Source organism: Amblyraja radiata, chromosome 2 (assembly GCF_010909765.2).
Source record: "Amblyraja radiata isolate CabotCenter1 chromosome 2, sAmbRad1.1.pri, whole genome shotgun sequence".
In the NCBI taxonomy this organism is placed as follows: Eukaryota; Metazoa; Chordata; class Chondrichthyes; order Rajiformes; family Rajidae; genus Amblyraja; species Amblyraja radiata.
In genome coordinates, this window is record NC_045957.1 from 69,617,242 (window position 1) to 69,641,317 (window position 24,076).

General features: G+C 40.7%; 1 protein-coding gene across 1 annotated transcript in view; it reads left to right on the plus strand.

Annotated features, from left to right (window-relative positions):
- Positions 1–24,076, plus strand: part of lpcat1 (lysophosphatidylcholine acyltransferase 1) — a 119,370-nt gene that overhangs the window by 61,303 nt on the left and 33,991 nt on the right. The window contains exons 6-9 of the mRNA XM_033048311.1: positions 8,468–8,526; positions 12,079–12,113; positions 17,949–18,003; positions 19,327–19,409. Coding sequence (XP_032904202.1) covers positions 8,468–8,526; positions 12,079–12,113; positions 17,949–18,003; positions 19,327–19,409 — 232 coding nt within the window. The remainder of the gene's footprint in view (positions 1–8,467; positions 8,527–12,078; positions 12,114–17,948; positions 18,004–19,326; positions 19,410–24,076) is intronic.

The window sequence follows — 24,076 nt, forward strand, 5'->3', positions numbered from 1 at the left end:
CAGCTCGGGGCGTCGTAGGGGCCCATCGGGGAGCGGCCACTCAAAGCCACGCCAGGAGATGTAGGGCCCTGCCCCGGTCTTGATGTTGGAGCCCCCGGCGGGCGCTAGCAAGTCCGCGGCAATTTACAGCCGCGCCGGGCGTTGTAAGGCCCCCCTCCAGGTCACTCTCAACCTCTATGATGTTTGCTCTCAACCCCGTAATTCGGGCGGGAGAAGCAGTCTCCCACCGGAGACCCGCGAGCTCCCGGTGTCACCATCCGCCGGAGTCGGGTCGCAGCAGCTCGCCCCCGCAACTCTCCACGCTCCGAAGCTGGCTAGCTCCACGGAGGTAGGTCCGTAGGTCCACAGCTCCCACTGCCGCCCACCGACCCCCAGGCCCACTGCAAGCACAGAGATCCCAGAGACCCACAGCCAGCAGCAACTCCAGCCCCGCTCCAACTCCAGAGGAACACGTAGGGGCAGAAGCTGATGGTGTGCAAGGTACGTCTTGTTCTTGGGGTGGCGGATGAGGGGGCGCAGCTCGGGCTGTGGGCGAACTGCCACTTGTCGCTGTAGCGGCCAAAGATCATAGAGGAGCTCCTCTATGATCTTTGGTAGCGGCCCATCGGGGAGCGGATTCCTCTGGAGTTGGAGGGGGAGGGGGGTATTGTGCTGTTTGATCGCCCCCTGCTATCCCAGGGACAGGGAGACACAGCGGCTTTTTAGACTGGTGGGCAATCACTTCCAAAGTTCTGCCCACACAGTCAGTACACCTCTCCTACACTGCATTTCATACAAACATTTATTCTGCAAGAAAAAACGACATTGAAGACTCAAACTCGCGATCGAGTAACTGCCAGGATCAAGGCGCAAACTCGCGACCTTGCGGATATGAGCCGAGCACTCTACCACTGAGCCAGCCATTAAAATCTACGCTAAAAAATTTCCATTCCGAAGACCGACAAATTCTGAATTACGAAAAGTGTCTGGTCCCAAGGCTTTCGGATAAAAGGTTGTGCACCTGTAGCAGCAGAAATTGCCCAAAAAATTGTCGTAAAAATGGATGTGCAACTTTGTTAAATAATGCCCAATTCCCAAGTGTATGAATTCAGGCTGACTCAGTGCTGCCTCAGTTTAACCCATATTATTTTGACTACTACACCCACTCCAAGGTCATTGTGTTCTCCTTCAGGTGCAGTCCAGATATGTTTAAACAAAAACATTAACACTGTTGTACCATAATTTTTATCCATCTTCCCTGAAATTAGCCCTTTTAAAAACTCCCTGGCCTTAAGTTTTTGCTAAATTCTACACATAGCCCCACAGTCTTCTCCAATTCATATATCCTCTGCATTTGGAAAATACTCTGATTTATTTTTATATGGTCAAATTAAGATATCTAGCAACTAGATTTGATAGATCTAATCTGACAGCTTTATGTCCACTCTCTCAATCTTTCATAGTCCCTTCACAACATTCTGTTTCCATTTGCACTGATATGCCACCAGACCTAGACCACCGTTCTCTGCCTCAGAGGGCGGTGGAGGCAGGTTCTCTGGATGCTTTCAAGAGAGCTAGATAGGGCTCTTAAAAATAGCGGAGTCAGGGAATATGGGGAGAAGTCAGGAACGGGGTACTGATTGGGGATGATCAGCCATGATCAGGTGCTGGCTCGAAGGGCCGAATGGCCTACTCCTGCACCTATTGTCTATTGCCACCAGACCTAATGTTAAAAAAAAAACTAAATTTACAGCTTTTTCATAAGTGACTTGGCTAGAATATAAAGTATAAGGTAGAAAAACTAGGATAAGAAGTGCAGGTCTATCAAATGCAAAAACATTTTAATTGCCTGCATGAGTATGATTAACTGCTTTTATTGTTGACTAAAAGCATGGTTATTTTTAGAGGCACCAACAGAAGACAGTGGCGGCCAATTCACTGGATGTTTTAAAGAGCGAGTTAGATTTAGCTCTTGGGGCAAAGGGAATCAAGGGATATGGGGGAAAAAGCCAGAACGGGGTACTGATTTTGGATGATCAGTCATGATCATATTGAATGGTGGTGATGGCTCGAATGGCCAAATGGCCTACTCCTGTACTTGAATTGTCTCATCGCCCAATGTTAGTGTGCACTTAAAAAATAATAATAATAATAATAATAATAAATGTAATTACTCACCTCTGGATTTTGAGCCAGAGTTCGCCACAAATGCATTGACGTAAAACTGTACATAATGCTTCCTTTATACTCAATTCCAGTACATGTGAAGACAATCGGTACTAATATTCTTAATTGTAGGATTTAAGCCTGTGTCAGTATTAGATATGTCTCATTGTTCCCTGGGGAAATGGACAGGAGCCCATTTCTTTCCTTTTGTAAGTCAGTTCCTTAAGTTTTTTTTTACCGTTCTCTCCCATCTTCCCGAATCATCATTTTCACCAAAGTCTCAGTTTCTATCCCTCTAATGGTAGAAGATCATTTACCAAAGCCTTTGTACAAATATAAGCTTATCCTGCTGCTCATGAACATTAAAGCATTTGGGAACCTTGCACTAAACTAAAGATTGCCCCCCCCCATCCCAATGCAGTGTGATTTTAATTATATACATTATCTAGCCCACTAAATTGTATGAGAATTTTCTGCACTGCGCTTGTGAAATTGCTGTTAATGCTGTACCTGTACATATGAAAGTCTCTTTAATTTAATTTGTAATGCGACTGAATGTATTCCTATAAAAGTATTGTGCATGTAAAATTAGGCTGTGTTGTTTCTGGACAAAAGTCCACTTCTAATTTCATGAGCAAGAATTAGTATTTTTAATGTATTCCAATGTGAGAGAATGCTTTTGAGAACCATTTTATTTGTGATTTTTGCTTTGTGATAACCTGCACAAAGAGCTTGTTGACTTGTTATTAAAGTTCTACACCGAGTTGTACTTCAGTAGCTGTCTGTGAATGATTGGCTTAACTCCCTGATTAAATGTATGTTCGGAGTAGATGGATTTTCAACTAGGCTTCTGTCTATTTTTCTGTGTTGGCATTTTGGGGAAGTAAGACAAATTGTTTGTTTCTGACAAATTTTGTTCATGACATTTTCTTTTAAAGTGCGCTGATATTGTTTGCCAGATGTATTCTTGTGCCAAAATCTGCACTGTGATAATTTTGAGATATTTATTTTGCGATAATCTTCTTGGAGATAAGAGCTTGTTGACTCGCACTAAAGCTGCATGCTTGAATGTACTTCAGCAGCTAATCATGAAACTATTGACTTAATTCCCTAATATTTAAACTAAGAATGTTATCTTTCAAATGGCCCACAATCTATTTGCCTGTAACAATTTTCTGTAAAAATACAGATTCCAACAATTAGATGTTATAAAAAAATTAGAAAAAAAAATTAAGCACTTGTACATTCAGTTTACAACACCATGTTCTCTGGGAATTAATGAGATAAAATTAAACTTTAGGTCAATTATCTCAAAGGTAAATTCCTTTGAGATAATTGGAATTCAGATTCTCTATTAATATATTCATATACAATTTTGCTCGTTCAGACAAAGTCAGTATTCCAGCTAACTGTTCAAACACAAGTAATTTAACCCAGCACCACTGGACATTCAGTCTAATGTTTGTGGTTGATAATTTTTTTTTCAGAGAAAATAAATCGGGTAAATTAATTCCAACTTGGACACATTTTAATAGATGTCAGTCAGTAATAAGGTGGATCATGTTGCTTGTATATTTTGTGCAGTTCTGGTGAACCCATTTCAGGAAGGATGTTGAGGCTTTGAAAAGATGCAGAAGAGGTTTACAAGGAAGTTGCCTAGATTACAGGACATTAGCCATAAAGAAAGAATCCTGATTTGCTATTCAACAAAACTTATCTCTGATTGGAATCATTTTCTGGCACGTCAAGTTTCCAAATAGATTTGCAACACATCACTGATAATTAGTGAAAGGTGTACTCTGTCTTTGCAATTAAGTGCCTGAATAAATCAACGTACAAACACTTGCACCTTGTGCAGTATGCTATCTGTCGAGGCACGAAGCAATCAGTTTTGATCAGAGGTCTCTTTGAGTCCAAACTCTCTTCTCCCCTTGTGAGTTCATACCGGGTTTTTCAGTGTACCAGCATGTGCTAAATCAGGTTTCCAAGGCACCATTTCCCTCCTATTCCCCTTTGTTCTCTAAAGAGCAGGTACTAACTACATTGATTGCCCAATACAGGTCGAAACCATTTCATCCACACTCCCATGGTAACTGGACAATTATTTGCTATTGTGTAACTCATATTTTCTGCTTTCATTAAAAAAGCATTCCAGATATTGGTACAAAGCCCACCAGGTGCAGAAGAACATAGAATTGATTATTCCTGACAGTAGATGCAAGGATTTCATTCTACGCATTAATTTGATGACTAAGTCTCTTTTACTATAGCATTTTTCTATCGTTGCTTAGGCTTCTAGATTTCTCACATTACTATTATTACCGATCGGTCCCTTTGTTTATCTTTGAGGCCCAAGATGCCACTGGAATAAGAACAGTTTAGAGGGTTGTGGGACAAATGCAGGCAAGTGCTTCTCGTCCAATATGCCAACTTGATTGGCATGGACAAGGTGATCTGAAGGCCTGTTTCTGTCCTGTAAAGCTTTGACTCTGACTATAACCAGCTTCCAATTTTCTAGGTCTCTGACATCACATCACCTGGCATGCATCCAGCCACGTACCACTCTTTTAAAAAATAAACTTGCCTCACACCTCCTTTAAACTTCCCCTCTCTCACCTTAATCTTAAGAACGAAATTAGAAAAGCTAAAAGAAGATATGAGGTTGCTTTGGCAAGTACGGTGAAAGTAAATCCAAAGGGTTTCTACAGCTATATTAATAGCAAAAGGATAACGAGGGATAAAATTGGTCCATTAGAGAGTCCGAGTGGACAGCTATCTGCAGAGCCAAAAGAGATGGGGGAGATATTGAACAATATATTTTCTTCGGTATTCACCAAGGAGAAGGATTTTGAATTATGTGAGGTAAGGGAAACAAGTAGAGTAGCTATGGAAACTATGTGATTCAAAGAAGAGGAAGTACTGACACTTTTGAAAAATATAAAAGTGGATACGTCTCCAGGTCCGGACAGGATATTCCCTAGGACATTGAGGGAAGTTAGTGTAGAAATAGCAGGGGCTATGACAGAAATATTTCAAATGTCATTAGAAACGGGAATGGTGCCGGAGGATTGGCATACTGCGCATGCTGTTCCATTGTTTAAAAAGGGTTCTAAGAGTAAACCTGACAATTATAGACCGGTTAGTTTGACGTCAGTGGTGGGCAAATTAATGGAAAGGATACTTAGAGATAATATATATAAGCATCTGGATAAACAGGGTCTGATTAGGAACAGTCAACATGGATTTGTGCCTGGAAGGTAATGTTTGACTAATCTTCTTGAATTTTTTGAAGAGGTTACTAGGGAAATTGATGAGGGTAAAACGCTGGATGTTGTCTATATGGACTTCAGTAAGGCCTTTGACAAGGTTCCACATGGAAGGTTGGTTAAGAAGTTTCAATTGTTAGGTATTAATGGTGGAGTAGCAAGATGGATTCAACAGTGGCTGAATGGGAGATGCCAGAGAGTAATGGTGGATGACTGTTTGTCAGGTTGGAGGCCGGTGACAAGTGGCTCGGTGCCTCGGGGATCTGCGTTGGGTCCACTCCACTGTCATATACATCAATGATCTGGATGATGGTGTGGTAAATTGGATTAGTAAGTATGCAGATGATACTAAGATAGGTGGTGTTGTGGATAATGAAGTCGATTTTCAAAGTCTACAGAGAGATTTAGGACATTTGGAAGAGTGGGCTGAAAGATGGCAGATGGAGTTTAATGCTAATAAGTGTGAGGTGCTACATCTTGGCAGCACAAATCAAAATAGGACGTACATGGTAAATGGTAGCGAATTGAGAAATGCAGTTGAACAGAGGGATCTAGGAATAACTGCATAGTTCCTTGAAGGTGGAATCTCATGTAGATAGGGTAGTAAAGAAAGCTTTTGGTGTGCTGGCCTTTATAAATCAGAGCATTGAGTATAGAAGTTGGGATGTAATGTTAAAATTGTACAAGGTATTGGTGAGGCCAATTCTGGAGTATGGTGTACAATTTTGGTCGCCAAATTATAGGAAAGATGTCAACAAAATAGAGAGAGTACAGAGGAGATTTACTAGAATGTTGCCTGGGTTTCAGCAACTAAGTTACGGAGAAAGGTTAAACAAGTTAGGTCTTTATTCTTTGGAGCGCAGAAGGTTAAGGGGAGACTTGATAGAGGTCTTTAAAATGATGAGAGGGATAGACAGAGTTGACGTGGATAAGCTTTTTCCATTGAGAGTAGGGAAGATTCAAACAAGAGGACATGATTTGAGAATTAAGGGACAGAAGTTTAGGGGTAACATAAGGGGGAACTTCTTTACTCAGAGAGTGGTTGCTGTGTGGAATGAGCTTCCAGTGGAAGTGGTGGAGCAGGTTCGATTATATCATTTAAAAATAAATTGGATAGGTCTATGGACGGGAAAGAAATGGAGGGTTATGGTCTGAGTGCAGGTAGATGGGACTAGGGGAGAATAAGTGTTCGGCACGGACTAGAAGGGCCGAGATGGCCTGTTTCCGTGCTGTAATTGTTATATGGTTAAACCTATGCCCTCTAGCATTTGACATTTACACCTTGGGATAGAGACTATTAACCTTATTCATGCCTCTCATAATTTTATCAGCTCTGAGGGGATACAAAAATATCTAGCAATCCCCTCTGCATAATCAGCCCGAGGGACAAACACCTTCAACAAATATTCTTCAATAAACCCACTGCCACTACCTCCTAGATCTCAACATGCCCTAGAATATTTCCATACGCTACAGTGATCTCACTATCCTCTGTCCTTTGCCTTGGTGAATCCCAATGTGAGGTACTCAATTAGTATCTTGCTTGCTTCCTCTGGCTCCAAGTATATTAATTCCCTCTTTTACTATAGAGTGGTCCTCCCTTCTCCCTCGCTATCCTCACTTTTAATGTAGGTATGAAAGGTTTTGGGGTTTTCCATTATCGTACTCCTGATTCCCTTTGAGTTCATCTTGGCTTTGTATTCTTTAAGGGCCTTGTCTGATTTCAGTTTCCTTAACCTTAACATACGTCTTGCATTATACCAGAGGTATAAAGTACAAAGCAAGGAAGTTGCAGCCAGAGAATTTTGGCTAGTTCTGCAAGGATATCAAAGCTTTGGATAAACCTTCCAATTAGGTGTTAGTCTAGTACAGGAATGTACCCGTCAACCTGCAGAGAAGTTGAATTTAAGGTACTTCTTCTCATAATACCCTAACGTTTTTCCTAGATAGTTAACAACGTGCTGAAAATTCACTGCCTGAAGTGCTGAAAGAGGTTCCAATAAAACTTTTGAAAGAGAACAAAATAAATAATTGAAGTGGATGTTTACTGGGCAGTGAAATATTATGGTAAAGCAGTCAACACAGTCATCGTTGCTTATGGCCTCTGTGCACTGTATTCTGAAAATGTAAGAGATTTATTGTTCACATTGCTGCTCCTTTGAAAACTAGCACAGGTTAGTGTTATTCAAGCTTGGTTTAAACAAGGTTGCTGTGCCTGAAATGCTGGCCACAGCAAAGGTCTGGTGCTCACTGGAAACAGTTAGCATTTCTCTAAGTGCCACTTTAAGAATTTCCAGGCCAATATACATTCCCAGATTTACTAGCCTCAAGACCTTTGTTGCTGGACTCAATGAGAATTCCAACTTGGGAGCTTAGAGTGTGTAAATTTGCTGCAACATGACAGGTTAGACCAGGCATAGGAACAGGAAGCCTGTTCATTTTATTGAAGGGTAAGTAACATATGGTTCAATAGTCCTTTTTTATCGCATGGGCAACTGCACAGTGATATTCTTATTACCTATTTACACATGCAGAAATGAGAGTAAGAAATAAGCTACTTGCATCATTTTTATTTAATTGAGTTTCCCAGTGTCATAATATTTATGGTTTAAATTTTAATGCATATTTAATTTGTCTTGCTGACATTTATTAATTTTTGAATGTTTCTGGATGTCAACCAATGGTTTGAGCCTTTTGTGAGTAACACTTTCTCTGATTCATCTATGTGCCGGGGTTACTTACTGCAACCCTGATGCCATCCAAGAGGTTGCCGTTTAGGGGCTGGATCATACATTGGCATTGCCACGTATTGCATTTGCTTACCCTCATTGACTCAGATCATTGTTGAGTGTAGCTGACTTTATGTTGGTAGCAAGGTCTAACAAAATATTTGCTGATTCAGTCTTATTTCCTGTTGTAAAATGGCAATCAGGCGATTGGGCCTTTTTATAATTCTACTGGTGAAAAGTGAGCATCTTCCAGGAAGGCGAGAATAAAAAATATTGACAGAGAACAAAAGAAGAAAATTGTAATTTTTATTGCATATTTGTCATCAGGGGCCTTTATTCCTGGAGTTCCCGTGCAGCCTGTAATCTTGCGTTATCCCAACAAAATGGTGAGTGTGCTTTTATTTTTAGCTGATGAAGACTTTTAATCCATCATATCAATCATATGTTAATTGTCCAGAACAACTATTTGTAGATTACTGTTTAATGATGTGTTTTTAATAAGACTTGCAGGAAACTGGCCTGTTGTACAACTTTGCAGATATATATCAGCTCTAGCATAGAATTTAAGACTCTTAAGACTGTACATAATCTAAAATACATTTCAGCATTTCCTGATAGAATTCCCTGCCCACAGTGTCGGAGGCAGAGGGAGACATAATAAAGTATATAAAACCATGAAAGATATAGATAGGATGGATTTTCCCCCCAATGTAGAAATGTCATTTATTGGAAGGAATACTTGAAAGTGAGAGGGGAAATGTTATAGGAGATGTGCAAGGCAAGCTTTCTTCCACTATGGTAGAAACTTGGAGCACACTGCCAGGGGTGCTGGTGGCGATAATGGTATCGAAGAGGCATTGAGATAGGCACATGAAGTTGAAGTGAATAGAGGGATATGGATCATGTACAGACACAGGTTTTGTTTAATTTGGCGTCACAGTCAGCACAGACACCATACACTGAAGGTACTGTTCCTAATCTATGCTCCATGTTATCTGTGTCCCATAATATATTTACCATGGAGATGGTGCAGTGGCCATGTAAAACTCTTACTTGGCTAATAATTACATGGATAAATTGCAAATGTGGTGTATTTATAACTACTATGTACTTAACGAGGTATTTTAAGTCATTAAATGGATTCAGCAATTTTCCAATCCAACCTTTTGCCTTTGACTCAGGAATCCAGAACACATGGACCTAACCTTCATTAGAGCGAGCCATTCAGAGTTGATGTCACTAAGCCTTTTGTCAAAGGCTAGTGGAATTTTGGGGCATTCTTGCCCTAAGAAGTTGTTGAGGTCTTGGTCAGTTGAAAATTTGGAAAATGCAGTTAGGCAGAGATATTTATGGATGTAAGTCACGCAGCAAGGAAGCAGGCCTAGATTAGATTTGATCAAATTGAATGACAAGTTTGTGTTCTGCAGCTGCAACTTTTGCTTGTTACATTTGCTCTTGGCTGATTTGGAATTTTGTCCAGTAAAACCTTTGGAAGACTAATTCTGTTGTCTTCATCTCCCATCAAAGGTTTTGCACCTTTGCTACTGAAAGAAGTTGCTCTTCGGACTCTGCCTCAGCTGCAGCAATTTATTTTGGGCCAAAACTGACAAAACCTATTTGTGGCAAGATTGGCTGTTTTTGTTTTAAACAGCTCTCTATAATGTCACCTGCTATCAGTCCTGCATGTTGTAATCTGTAGCGCTCATTTATGCTTCCTTCATCTCCAAGCTCTGTAATTCCATCATCCACCCTCAATAAATTAAAATGCATCTGAAGTTCATGACACCAATTTTATCACAAGCCAAATTCCATTTACACAGAACGTCCTCGCCATCAATCCTCTGGGATTAGTACTGGCTTCAATCTTAAAATTGGAAATTTTAATCTTTGTATTTAAAGTTTCCCATAGTCTTAATTAAGAACAGAGGAGATAGTCGCGCGAGGAGGTCGTACAGCTGCTCAAATGTGCTCTGCCATTTAATGACATGGCTAATCTGATTTTTGGCCCCAACTATGGGATTAAATATCAAAGAATACATGCGTCCCAGAATTAGCTGTGCTCTAGCCAAGCTCTTTCCAGTCACAATTTTCACTTCCATTTATAATTACCTGGCAAATGAAACTGTCTGCATATAAAACCTAGACAACATTTGGGCATGGGTGGCTAATAATACTCGTGCCACAGAGTGTTAGATAGTGGCCAACTCCATCAAAAGAGAGTATAACTACCTGCACTTGATGTTCAACACATTGCGTCAGATTCAGTCACCATCAGTTTCCTGGGTGTCAGCACAGACCAAACTCAATTGAAACAACCATATAAATACTGTAGCTACAGAGCAGATTTGAGGGTATCCTGCAGTGTGTGACTCAACCCCTAACATCCTGATGTGTTTCCACCAACCACAAGACATATGTCAGGCACATGACGGAGTGCTGGATGAGCTCAATTCCAGCAACTCCAGCATGCTCAACACCTTCCAAAACACAGCAGCTTTCTGGGTTGACACCCCAATTGCCATCCTAAACATTATTTCCTGCACAGTATCTGCAAAGCATGTTATCAGCAAAATAACCTGTGGTTTCTTACCTAGGCTTCTCCACCAGCACCTCCCAAGCCTGCGAACGATAACAGCAAGAGGGGCAAATGCATCAGATGCATGGTGACAACACTACCTGCATTTTCCCATCCCAAATTGCACACCATCGCGATTTGGAAATACGATCATAGGAAGAAGGGTGGGCCATTGAACCTCTTGGGTCATTGCCCTGCCATTCAATAAGATCATGGTTGACACAACTTTCTATATTGCTCACTGGGTCTAAATCCTTCAACACCGTCCCCAACAGCACTGTGGACGACCTTCAGTCAGACGGATTGCAGTTGTTCAAGCAGGTGGACTACCGGCATCTCAAGGGCAACTGGGGGTTGGCAGTAAATGCTGGTGCTGCCAATGATATCCAGATGCCCCTAAATCAAAGAAATACACATTTTTTTCATGTCTGATCCCTGTAGTCCTTGACTCTCCTAAGTCTTGAAGCTATTTGAATAACTTGGCATCTATAAATCTCTAGGCAGGGAATTCCAATGGTGCACCGCCCTCACAAAAACAATTCATCCTCATCTCAGTCTTCAAGAGATTTTTAAACTTGCCCATTAGTGAAAACTTCCTCATAGATATCTCCTATCAAGTCCCCTCAGAACCTCATCAGGTTTAAATATGGAACCATTGTATTTGAATTTTCCTCATAACCCAAAGGAATAAATCTCAGGAAACTTTGCTACACTGCTATAACTTTACTTTTCAAACAAACTCATAGCAAATATTCCAGGTTTGTGGCATCAATTTACCAAACGAGTTGCCTCAAGGTTTCCTAACATTTGTACTTCATTCCTCTTGCAATAAAGACCAGCACTCCATTCACTGCCTTAATTATTTACTATACCTGAAAGCAAAATGTGATTCTTGAAGAAGAGCAGCCAAATCTCTCTTGCCTTGAGGATTTTGTTCCTCCGTATCCAGTCTGACGGTCCTCCACAACTCTATACAGTTAATTGACTGCTCCTGGCAGCACAGCCTTGAGTCACCTTGACTCTCCTATCTGGATTATCCTTCCCTCTGCCATTGCTTTTACTCCATCTTATTTACCTCTAAGTACCCCTTTTAAATATTTTTATTTAATGTCTTGTTCGTGTACATGGGAGTAAAAGTTCTTTAGAATTAACTGGGTAAGACACCGGACAGCTTTCTAAACTTGCTCACTTTTAGCACTTGACTACCTTCCTTTGCTTTTAATTTCTATGGTTCTATCAGATTGCACAATGCATTCAAGGAATGTATCCCTGTCAATCTCAAACCAGTTTGAATACTTCTGTCTATAATACCAAACCTCAGCAAATGCTCATTTTGAATCAGATTTTCAATTTTTAATTCCAGGATACAATCACTTGGACCTGGCAAGGACCTGGAGCGTAGGTTGATTTATATTTTTGTTCCTCTTTTTCTTATCAACAAATTGGTAATTTCACACAATGCTTTTCTAAGAATGTAAATGGGAAATGGCTAAAATAAGATTAAAGTTCTGATTTAAATCAGAAAAGTTATTCTGTTTCATGGCTAACTGCTGTGCGTTTTTCTTTGATTCTTGCATGCGTACAACAGTAAAGATTTATACATTGTCAGGCATTGGTAGTGAGTCAGGAAGGCATGGCATTATGAGCGGGGTCTTCTGAAGTAATAATGCATTTAACTGTAGGAGTGGCTGTTGCCTCTCCTAGGCTTTGTTCTTTTGACCTCCTTGCAGTTGCTGCGTAACCCTTGTTAAATGATCGTTCATTCTTGGTATTGAATGGGATAAAATTGAACAATCATAGTGACTAAGCACTATACATTTGCTGCTAATGATTGGCTTTGTTCAAAACATATTACAAATACAAGTCCTGCCTGGTTTTCACCTATTTTCCAATCTAAAATTTAGTTTTCATAATTTTTCTTCAATAGTTAAAAGTAGAAATGATCAGGCTTGCCAGAAAATATGTACAAAAGGTTGCCGATGTGAAAACGGTCTGAAAATGTTTGTATATGTCTGAGATCTCAAAGACTACCATTAGCAAGACCAAAAATTTAGAGTGTGAGGTTGAGAGAAATAGGTCACTTGGTGAAGTTGGGCAAAACTGAAATAGAGAATGAATTTGCAGTGCCTCATTCAATGCAGAAACTAAGAGTGAATAGCTAAGAAATGTATCAAGACTGCAAGGTGAGCTGTTCAAAAGCTGAGGAAGAACTGTAGAATTAGAATGTGCTAAAATCCGTCTAATGGAATAGAGAAGAACTAGCAATGGTAATCACACACCAATGCTTGAGAGTGCTGTGCTTTTTGAAGAATGTTTAGCAAATGAGTCCATAGTTTGGTGGGAGTGAGCAGAAAAACTACAGTGCCCTCATAATGTTTGGGACAAAGACCCATCATTTATTTATTTGCCTCTGTACTGCACAATTTGAGGTTTGTAATTTAATTAAAAAATCACATGTGGTTAAAGTGCACATTGTCAGATTTTATTAAAGGGTATTTTTTATTAATTTTCATACTGTCTATCATATTATATAACTCCCAGTAGAACCCTCCATAGGCTTGAACACTCCAAGGTAAACAAACTCATTCTAATCCGTCTCTTCTCTTAAATTAACCTCCCCCATACGATCCGATATACTGGTCAACCGCCTTTGCACTCTCTACAGTGCAATCATGTTCTTCATATAATGTTTTGAATCGAGTGACATACAGTATTCTACTGCAGCCATTGTTTTTGTCAACTTGTATATAACTTCCTTGCGCTTGTATCTTATGCCCTAGCTAATGAAGGCAAGCATCTTGTTAACCTTCCCCATCCCCTGGCAGTTTTTTGTGCAACCACAGGTGGTTTGGCACAGATCTGTTCACCTCCTGTTCACTAAACCACCATCCAGGGTGCTAAACAGCCCATCAGATGATGCAGATATTTGCATGCTTCCCCTCCAACCTTGTCTATTGCATTTGGTGTTTGTGATGTGTTCTTGACATCTGGGTCTAAGTGACTGTTTTGCGGGGCACCTGAGCTCTGTCTGCAACAGTCTTCTTGATTTTCCGGTTGTATGTCATTTTAACACCCCTTCCCATTCCAAATCGCACCTGTATGTCCCTGGCCTTCTCCGCTAACACAGTGAAGCCATATATAAACTAGAAGAACACCACCACATATTACACTTAGGTAGTCTGCAGTTCAATGCTGTGAAGCCTAGAGCAGTACAGCACAGGACAGGCCAACCATGATGCCAGTTTAAACTACATATATGCCTGCACATGGTCTATATCCTGCATTCTCTGTTTGTTTGTTTGTATCTGTCTAAATGCCTCTTAGCTTTTGCTATTGTATCATCACGTCCCCTGCCAATGCTTGGAACACATTGCCATGGGAAGTGATGGAAGCGGATACAATGGCAACAGCCAGTCTTTGTATACTAAAGAAAGCGTGCCTCGTAAATTTGTTTGAACTTTCTCTTCCTCGCATTAAAGCTATGCCCTCTAGTATTTGCCACTTCCACTTTATGTACCATGTCTAAGCCTTTCATAATTTTATGTTTCTATCAGGTCACCCCTCAGCCTCCTCTGCTCCAGAGAAAATATTCCAAGTTTGTCCAATCTCTCCTTGTCGTTAATGCTTTCTATTCCAGGCAACATCCTGGTGACCCTCTTCTGCACCCTCTCCAAAGTCTCCACATCCTTGCTGTAATGTGGCTACCAGAACTACACAAGTATTCCAAATGTGGCCTAACCAAAGGTTTGTACTGCTGCAAAATCCAGACTTTTATACTCAAACCCCAACCAATGAAGGCAAGCATGTCATATGCTGCCTCTACCACCCTACCTACTTGTGTTGGGACCTTGTGGGAGTTATGGATTTGCGCCCAAGACCCCTCTGTGCATCCATGATTCTAAGGATCCTGCCTTTTACTGTATAATTTCTTCTTACTTTGGACCTTTCGAAGTGCAACACGTTGCACTTGCCCGGATTAAACTTCATCTGCCATTTCTCTTTGCACATTCCCAACCGGTTTCTTTTCCGTTGAATCCTTTGACAACTTTCCTCACTATTCACAATTCTGGTATGAATGTGGAATTTTCCTATTTCAGGTAACCCATTCCCCTGTGATCCTTTCCTGCTCTCGGTCCACCTGGGCGCCTATCCATTTTTTTCACCTTTCCACCTTTGATTCCCCCACCCTGGTTGCTTGGACATAACCATTCCACACATTATTCCTTCTGCCCATAACCCTTCGCCCATCTGATCACCCCTCATCTTCCCCACACCCCTCCAACTGGTTCTACCCATCACCTACCAGTGCCCATTTTACCCCTTCCTCTCACATCCACATACTGACTATCTTCTCTCTATATTATCAGTCCTGATGCAGGATATCAACCTGAAATGTCAACCTTCCCTTTGCTTCCACAGATGTGGCTTGACCTGCTCGCTTCCAGCAGTTTGTTGTTTGCTTCAGACTCCAGCATCTGCATCTTTTGTCCCCAAGTATCTTGTATGCCTTCTTTGTCTTATTTGGTTGTGCTGCCACATTCATCGTTCCTTAGACATGAACACTAAGGTCCTTCTGTTCCTCGGCACTCAGCCCTACCATTCATTGTGTATGTGAATTTCATTGCATTTATCAGGATTAGATTCCAAAGTGTCAATGTTATACACAATTTACTAGCTGATCAATATAATCCTATAGGGTCACACCACCTTCTCTATCGACTACAATGTTTTTGTCCATCATGCTAATCAGACATCCATATTCCAAACATTAATGAATTTAACAAACATTAAGAATACACCACTAGTTATAAGGTTAGACTCATTTGAGAATTATCTTTGGCTCTTCCTTTCCCGATTTTAGTATTTCAAATAACTGAATCTAGATGGCAAAAGCTTTACTTTGTAATTTGACATCTGTAATATATGGGGTATTGCAAAGTACGTACCAGATGACCATTGCTTCAGTACTTGTTTTCACTTGAAAATTATATTGTTAGCTGGTTTGTCAGCAGTGTGCATAAGTAAAAACATCAGAAGGCGACATTGATACTCTTCCAGTGACTTCTATGACTCAATGCTTTTCCTGTGTCTTACTGTAGCTCCAGAGTTGGAAGCGAATTGCACCAATTCTTCCAGAACAAAGCAGATGTATTGATTGACACCCCATCCACCCTAAATGTGCATTCTTCCACCACTAGTAGAGTGGCTGCAGTTTCTATCATCTTCAAAATAAACTGCAGTTTTTCACCAAGTCTACTCAAATAGCACCTCCAAAACCCATGACCTCCACCACCAAGAAGAATATCTGTTAGCTGTCAACACCATTTCTTGCTGGTTTCCTACCCTGTCCTATGCATTCCTGGCTTAGAAACATATTGTCAATTACTCATTGTCACTGAGTCTAAATCCTGGAACTCTGTACCCAATAGCACCATGAGAGTAATTTCATTAGAAGGACACCAATGGGTTCATGAAAGTATCCAGACCTCCAAACTGAATGAATAAATAAAAGCCATTAACGGTCTCGGAAGCAGTATAGTTCTCCATGAACAAGATCTCAACTTATTTCCAGCTTCAGATTTGTGCTAAAACTTTGAGGAATGGTGAATACCTCAGAGATCTTAAAACGCCCTTTTTCATCGTGGATGTCAATGAACAAATTCAACATTGACTCAGATGTTAAGTCCAACATCTGAATGCCTAAAGAAAGGACTAAGATGACTACATAATTAAATCTTGGTTTTCAATATCCCAGTCCCACCAGAGGGACCCGGGTCACTATCAAATATATAGAGAACACCATGGTGCTGCACCGATTTCATCAATGATGCCTGTGAAAGTTCATGAATTTACACTCGGCTGAAGTGAGGCTTTAAATAAATCAGTGAAAACAAGTGAATTGATAAATCATCAGCAGCACAATTATCTAAGTTTTTGATCTGCTAAAATTGGTATATACCACTTGAAGTTAGTCATTTTTTTGTTATTTTTTGGCCATGCTAGTGATCAACTCATCATCTGAGCTTCAATTAATCGCTACTAATGAAATCAACACATTGGCCGAATTATAGATCGAAGTTGGCAATTGCTTATGCATCTTCATGTTCTAGTTTGGAGGTTCCCATGCTTTTTATTGGGCTCGAATTTGCTCATTCATATCCCATGTGCACCTCTAAGAAATTGCATGCAGTATCAGTGGCGGTGTATGTAAACCTGAAATTCACTTTAGTCATTGAAGCTGCTTTCATTCCACACCCTTGCATCTGAATTTTAATATCATCAAATCATGATGATAGAATTCCTATGCTGGGAAATTTCAGGGGGATGTTTCTATTTTATTCGGGTCACGTTGATAATGTCAGAGAAATAATATTCACAAATACAAATAAGACGTACCACTATTCTGCCAAAGCAACGGCAGCAATGCCTGAGCAAATTTGTTTGTAGCTGTATTTGTATGGTGTAACTAACTTCACTCAGAAAAGTATGCCCCTTCACAGTTATATGGCATGCAGGATGAATAGACTCTATAAACAGAACACAAATGTTTGATTGGAACATTAAGTGCAAAAATCAATGTGCTGGAGGACTTTTGCCAGTCAGGCAATATCGATGGAAGGAATGATGTTTTGGGTTGGGACACTTCTTTGGACTGAAGCAGGGTCCCAACCCTTGCTGTCTGGTCTGCAAATCCTATATTGAGGATTTTGAAGCAAAACTATTTGGTCCAAATAGTCCAGAGCCTGGAGCAAAGACATTTGTTTACTGAAGCAAAATCAGCAACTTCCGTAAAAGATTATACAAAAATTGCTGAAGATAAACACTTTGTTTTAAGTCTTGTAATACCCACAAGCTGACATATTTAGCAGGTAGTGCCTGAGTTGTTGCATGTGTTTAATCCTCATAGAAAATAGGAATAACTATGAATAATAGCAATGTTGAAGATAGTTGTAATTGGCATATGACAGCTAGAATGCTCTTCGGGTAATTTCAACACAACCTACGGAAGAAGCACCACTTTTAGAAAGACATGTCTTCTTCAATATTTACTGAAGATATTGTAGAGGGCGTACACATTACTATATACATTTTTTAAGATATAGCTTGGTTTTGTGTATCATGCCATATGTATATAAACGCATTATAACTTGCATGTTTTACTATTTTTATTAAAATACAAATTGAACCATTTGTGCACTTTGTGGAGATTATACTAACAATCTTATTTCTCAGGTTAAAAATCCTTTGGCTCACCTTATGCCAACTACATAATAATGTGGAGATGGAGGTTAGTTTTAAATTGCTTCTTTTAAAGAAATAGAATGTTTATTCTCTTTTATTTGGGTTTAAATTAATCTTTTAACATTTTATATCATTAAAGAATAAGATATTTGTTGTAATCAAGTATATTCTGCACTAAAAATCCCCTATATTTGTGTCAACCCTCTTGATATTGACCTACAGTTTCCAAATTTATAATCACTGAACAAACATTTCAGACATGAAACCTGTGGTCAGATGTTATTAGGTTTGTGATATTCCTCCTCTTAAGTGCATAAAATTCCAACCTTGGTTTTGTTTCCTTTCTTTACTATACAAATTAGAGAATCTGCGCTGCTTGGGGCAGAGAAATCGAACAAAATCAACAAACATTTAGCAATTTGGTTTCCTTTTTTAAAATTTGTATAATCTTCATGTCCGTCATGAGCAATGTAGTTCAAATTGGAAGTGATGTGTCCTTGCCTAATTATTTAAAAATGTGTACATTATCTTTTCCCTGAAAGTCAAAGTGGAAATTACACTCATTTTTGTTTTAGGATGTGCGTATAGAAACGTGCCATTGGTTGTATTGTAATCTTTGAGATGTAATGTGCTTTGTGTACTTAGTTTTAAAATAATGTTGAACATCACTTCCCTTCACGAGACGAATAATTTTAAAGATGTATATTGTGGACAATCTGTAGTCGAAAATAGAACAGAATAGCACAGGAACAGGTCCTTCGGCCCACAATGTCTGTGCCAAACGTAATGCCAAGACTAGCTTTTATCTGCCTGCATATAATCCATATCCCTCCATTCCCTGTCTCTTAAATGCAGAACGCATTTAATACTCAATAGAAATGAAACACAGATTTTCAGAAATGTTTGCAATAAAGTACTCTGGCATTGACAATGAATATCTGTAGCTTTTCTTTCACCTGATCAAATGTATCTGTCTTGTAGTTTAACATTACTTGTATTTGTTCTATATCCTTCCAATGTCCTTGGTGCTTTTTAAACTTTCAATTTTGCTCTCAGCCTTGATTTCCTGATTTATTTATTTTTTTCAATACCTGCATGAATGCTAATACCATGACAATCATTGTCCGGTGGTACCATGAAAGAAACACTTGAAGATCAAGTAAATAAATTTGTCAGGCCATTTGATCAATTTCCATAAAATCTGACAAACACAAGTTTTAATAGTTTTAGCTAAAATTTTGTAAAATTGCATGTGTGTCACGGAAAATCTTGTTAAAGAATATTATGTCATTCTGTAAACAGTTTGAATATCTAGTTACATGTGTTTTAGCCTTTTTTTAAAAAGAATTATTTTGTTTGTTTCAATTAGTTTCTGCCAGTTTATACACCCTCTGAGGAAGAAAGGAAGAATCCCATTTTGTATGCAAACAACGTCAGGAGGTTAATGGCAAAGTAAGTATGATAGCACTAATCATATCTATCTATATCTATCTATATCTATATCTATATAATATTAAAACTGTGTGTGTGTGTGTGTGTGTGTGTGTGTATGTGTGTGTGTGTTTGTGGGTGCCAGATTCGGCCTTTGATTCCTTGGTCCGCCAGCACCACACACTGAATCTCCGTCATTTTTTCCATTTCGCTACCTAATTCACTTTTACATTCACTCATGCACTCCTCAAAACATTTGGACATTTTTATCTACAAGTTTTGTAATAAAATCCTCCACCCCTCCCCCCACCCCCCACTCACTCATTTTGTCGTCTCCTGCTGGCCATCTACCATAACGGCTGCTGACGCCCGGCTCTGCTTGGAAAATGCCGACATTTTTCCCAACCACTGGTGCCCAGCCCGGCTCTGTCACGCTGCCTCAAGCCAAACATCGGATCTTCAATCCTCGGCCGAAAAGCAGGGGGGGAACAGCCAGCATGACAGAGCCGGCGTGTCACAAGCACCGAGGATGCCAGGCCTCACAGTCTCTGATCATTCCACAGTGAGTTCACCGGTTTTGGATTTGTTGCCAGTTTCCTGACCATTCTGCTACTTCTTTTGACTACATCTATATACTAGACTAAGTGGGACCCGTTGGGTCCCAGCATCACACAGGAGGGCTGGTCATCCAACGCAATATTCCACCTCTCCACCAATTCTAATATTGGTGGCCAGTTGTGTGGGAGGGGGGCTTTCTGGAGCGCTAGTATGGGTGTTGTGGGCTGAAGGGACTGGTTTCCAGAGGGCTAGTATGCAAATTGTGCGCCAAATGGATTCTTGGGCTGGCGTCTCAGTCAATCAAGCCTGTTGTGCTGGCAACTCACTCACGGCTGGTGGGCTGGTAGTTGACTCACGGCTAATCCTTGAAATTCTATTTCAAGCTGGGTATAAGGCCACCAAATTCAAGTGCAGTTTCTTACCACTTCTAGCAGGGTGCAAGGCCACCAAATTCAAGTGCAGTTTCATACCATTTGAAGTAGGGTGCAAAGCCACTAAAGACAGTGAGTCGTGACCTCACCCTCCTCCATCTTGCAGAGACTGAGCCACACCCACGTTTCCGGGTTTTATAACCCCTCCCCCCCCCCATCGGAAAAGGTGTGGCTTTCATAGAGTGATTGACAGGAGAGAGATTCTCAACATTTAAAAAAAAACTAATAACGCTTTTATTTTTCATTGATGGGAAGAATTCTCTGCACCTGCTCAGCGGAGGGGGACTGAGTAAGATGGCCAAAAATTACAGCCATAAGTGGTAGCGTTTTATCTAAAATCAATATACAGTGCAAACAGGAAGTAAGTGCATTTACAGTAGTGCCTTTTAACTTCAAGCCAAAGCACCCAAGCCACCATTTGCAGTAAGTAGTGCATTTCAACTTCATGCCACCATTTGCAGTAAGTGGTGCCTTTCAACTTCAAGCCAAAGCACCCACGCCACCATTTGCAGTAAGTAATGCCTTTTAACTTCAAGCCATTGCATCCAAGCCACCATTTGCAGTAAGTAGTGCATTTCAACTTCATGCCACCATTTGCAGTAAGTAATGCCTTTCAACTTCAAGCCAAAGCAACCAAGCCACCATTTGCAGTAATAGTGCCTTTCAACTTCATGCTACCATTAGCAGTAAATACTGCCTTTCAACTTCAAGCCAATGCACCCAAGCCACCATTTGCAGTAAGTAGTCCCTTTTCTACTTCAAGCCAAAGCTCCCAAGCCACCATTTGCAGTAAGTAGTGCCTTTCAACCAAGCCAAAGCAACCAAGCCACCATTTGCAGTTAGTGCCTTGCAACTTCAAACCAAAGCTCCCAAGCCACCACTTGCAATAAGTAGTGCCTTTCAACTTCATGCCACCATTTGCAGTGCCTTTCAACTTAATGCCAAAGCACCCAAGCTACAATTTGCAGTAAGTAGTGCCTTTCAACTTAAAGCCAAAGCACCCAAGCCACCATTTGCAGTAAGTAGTACCTGTCAACCTCATGTCACCATTTGCAGTAAGTAGTGCCTTTCAACTTCAAGCCACAATTTGCAGTGCCTTTCAACTTCAAACCAATGCACCCACGCCCCCATTTGCAGTAAGTAATGCATTTTAACTTCAAGCCACCATTTGCAGTAAGTAGTGTCTTTCAACTTCAAGCCACACCCAAGCCATCATTTGCAGGAAGTAGTGCCTTTCAACTTCAAAGCTCCCAAGCCACCATTTGCAGTAAGTAGTGCCTTTCAACTTCATGCCACCATTTGCAGTAAGTAGTGTCTTTCAACTTCAAGCCACACCCAAGCCATCATTTGCAGGAAGTAGTGCCTTTCAACTTCAAAGCTCCCAAGCCACCATTTGCAGTAAGTAGTGCCTTTCAACTTCAAGCCAAAGCAACCAAGCCACCATTTGCAGTAAGTAGTGCCTTTCAACTTCAAACCAAAGCTCCCAAACCACCATTTGCAGTAACTAGTGCTTTCAACTTCAAGCCAAAGCACCCAAGCCACCATTTGCAGTAAGTAGTGCCTTTCAACTTCATGCCACCATTTGCAGTAAGTAATGCCTTTCAACCTCAAGCCATTGCACCCAAGCCACCCTTTGCAGTAAGTAGTGCCTTTCAACTGCAAGCCAAAGCACCCAAGCCACCATTTGCAGGAAGTAGTGCCTTTCGACTTCAAGTCAAAGCTCCCAAGCCACCATTTGCAGTAAGTAGTGCCTTTCAACTTCATGCCACCATTTGCAGTAAGTAGTGCCTTTCAATTTCAAGACACACCCAAGCCAAGCCAACCGGGGGGGGTGCTTTCTGGAGCGCTAGTATTAACCATTTTAGAACCAATAGACTTTTCTTTGCAAGCTTTAGAACCAATAGACATTGTTTTGCAAGCTTTAGAACCAATAGACATTTTGTTGCAAGCTTTAGAAGCAATAGACACTTTTTGCAAGCTTTAGAAGCAATAGAGACACTTTTTGCAAGCTTTAGAACCAATAGAGACACTTTTTGCAAGGTTTAGAACCAATAAACATTTTTTGCAAGCTTTAGAACCAATAGAGACACTTTTTGCAAGCTTTAGAACCAATAGAGACACTTTTATGCTAGCTTTAGAACCAATAGACATTTTTTGCAAGCTTTAGAACCAATAGACATTTTTTTTGCAAGCTTTAGAACCAATAGACATTTTTTTGCAAGCTTTAGAACCAATAGACATTTTTGCAAGCTTTAGAACCAATAGAGACAATTTTTGCAAGCTTTAGAACCAATAGACATTTTTTGCAAGCCTTAGAACCAATGGACATTTTTTTTGCAAGCTTTAGAGCCAATAGACATTTTTTGCAAGCTTTAGAACCAATAGAGACACTTTTTGCGAGCTTTAGAACCAATAGAGACACTTTTTGCAAGCTTTAGAACCAATAGAGCCACTTTTTGCTAGCTTTAGAACCAATAGACATTTTTTGCAAGCTTTAGAACCAATAGACATTTTTTTGCAAGCTTTAGAACCAATAGACATTGTTTGCAAGTTTTAGAACCAATAGACATTTTTTGCAAGCTTTAGAACCAATAGACACTCTTTTGCAAGCTTTAGAACCAATAAGACACATTCTGCAAGCTTTTTAGAACCACTAAGGGCACTTACTTTTGAGTAGACATGTGTTCAGTGTTATTCACAGCTCAGAGAAACGTGACCCTGCCTTCCTCCATCTTGAAGAGACTGTGTGGCACACCACTTCCTGGTTTTATAGTCCCTCCCCCCTGCCGTCAGCGGGGGCAGCAGAGAGAATGGGGAATTTTGTAAAAACATTAATATCTCTGTCATTTTTAATCGACGGGAAAAATCCTCGGCACACATGCGGCGGAGGGGGGCTCTAAGCAAGGTGGCCAAAAATGACGGCCGTAGGTGGCGGCGTTCTCTCGGAAATCGCAGCACAGATGGCCAAAACCGGTCAAGAACAGACTGTTAGTAATATAGATAGATAGATTACTAAAACTCTCATCTTGTTTGTTTGTATGCGTGGTGTGTGATCCTGGAACTACACAAACATGGTGCGCAATAGCATTGTCCTGGGGTGTGCTGTGGCAAGTTTCATTCGGATTGATTTTATTTTTTACAAGTTATTCACATTTTAAACTTTACAAAACCCACTTTTCAAAAATCACTTTTCCACACCCTGTCCGTTAGCTGCGTATGACGTCACAATGATGCCACAATGTGATCCCAAATCTAATTTACATTAAAAATCGCGACTTTCAAAAAAACTCAGGAATTAGTGGGTAGGGAGTGGGGGTTAGAGGGAGAGGAGGGCAGAGGGGGAGGTGAGGAGGGAGTGTGGGGGGTTGGATAGGGGGGGGTGAGGAGCGGGGGAGGTGGGCGATAGCAGGATAGGAGGGGGGTAGGGAGGGGAGTGAGAGTGACTGAGGGTAGGGGAAAGGGGAGGGAGGGAGTGGGAGGAGGAGGAGAGGGGATAGATGAGGGAGGGTGAAGAGGGAGTGCTGGGGGATGAAGGGGAATGGAGAAGGAAAGGGTTAGGAAGAGGGATGGAGAAGGATAGGGTTAGGAAGAGGGATGGAGAGGCGCAGTTGGGGGAGAGTTGCTGTGACGCGCGTCACATCAGGGATCCCTGGCGTCACAACAGGAACCCCTCAGCCGCGCCTGTGCAGTTGGGGGCTA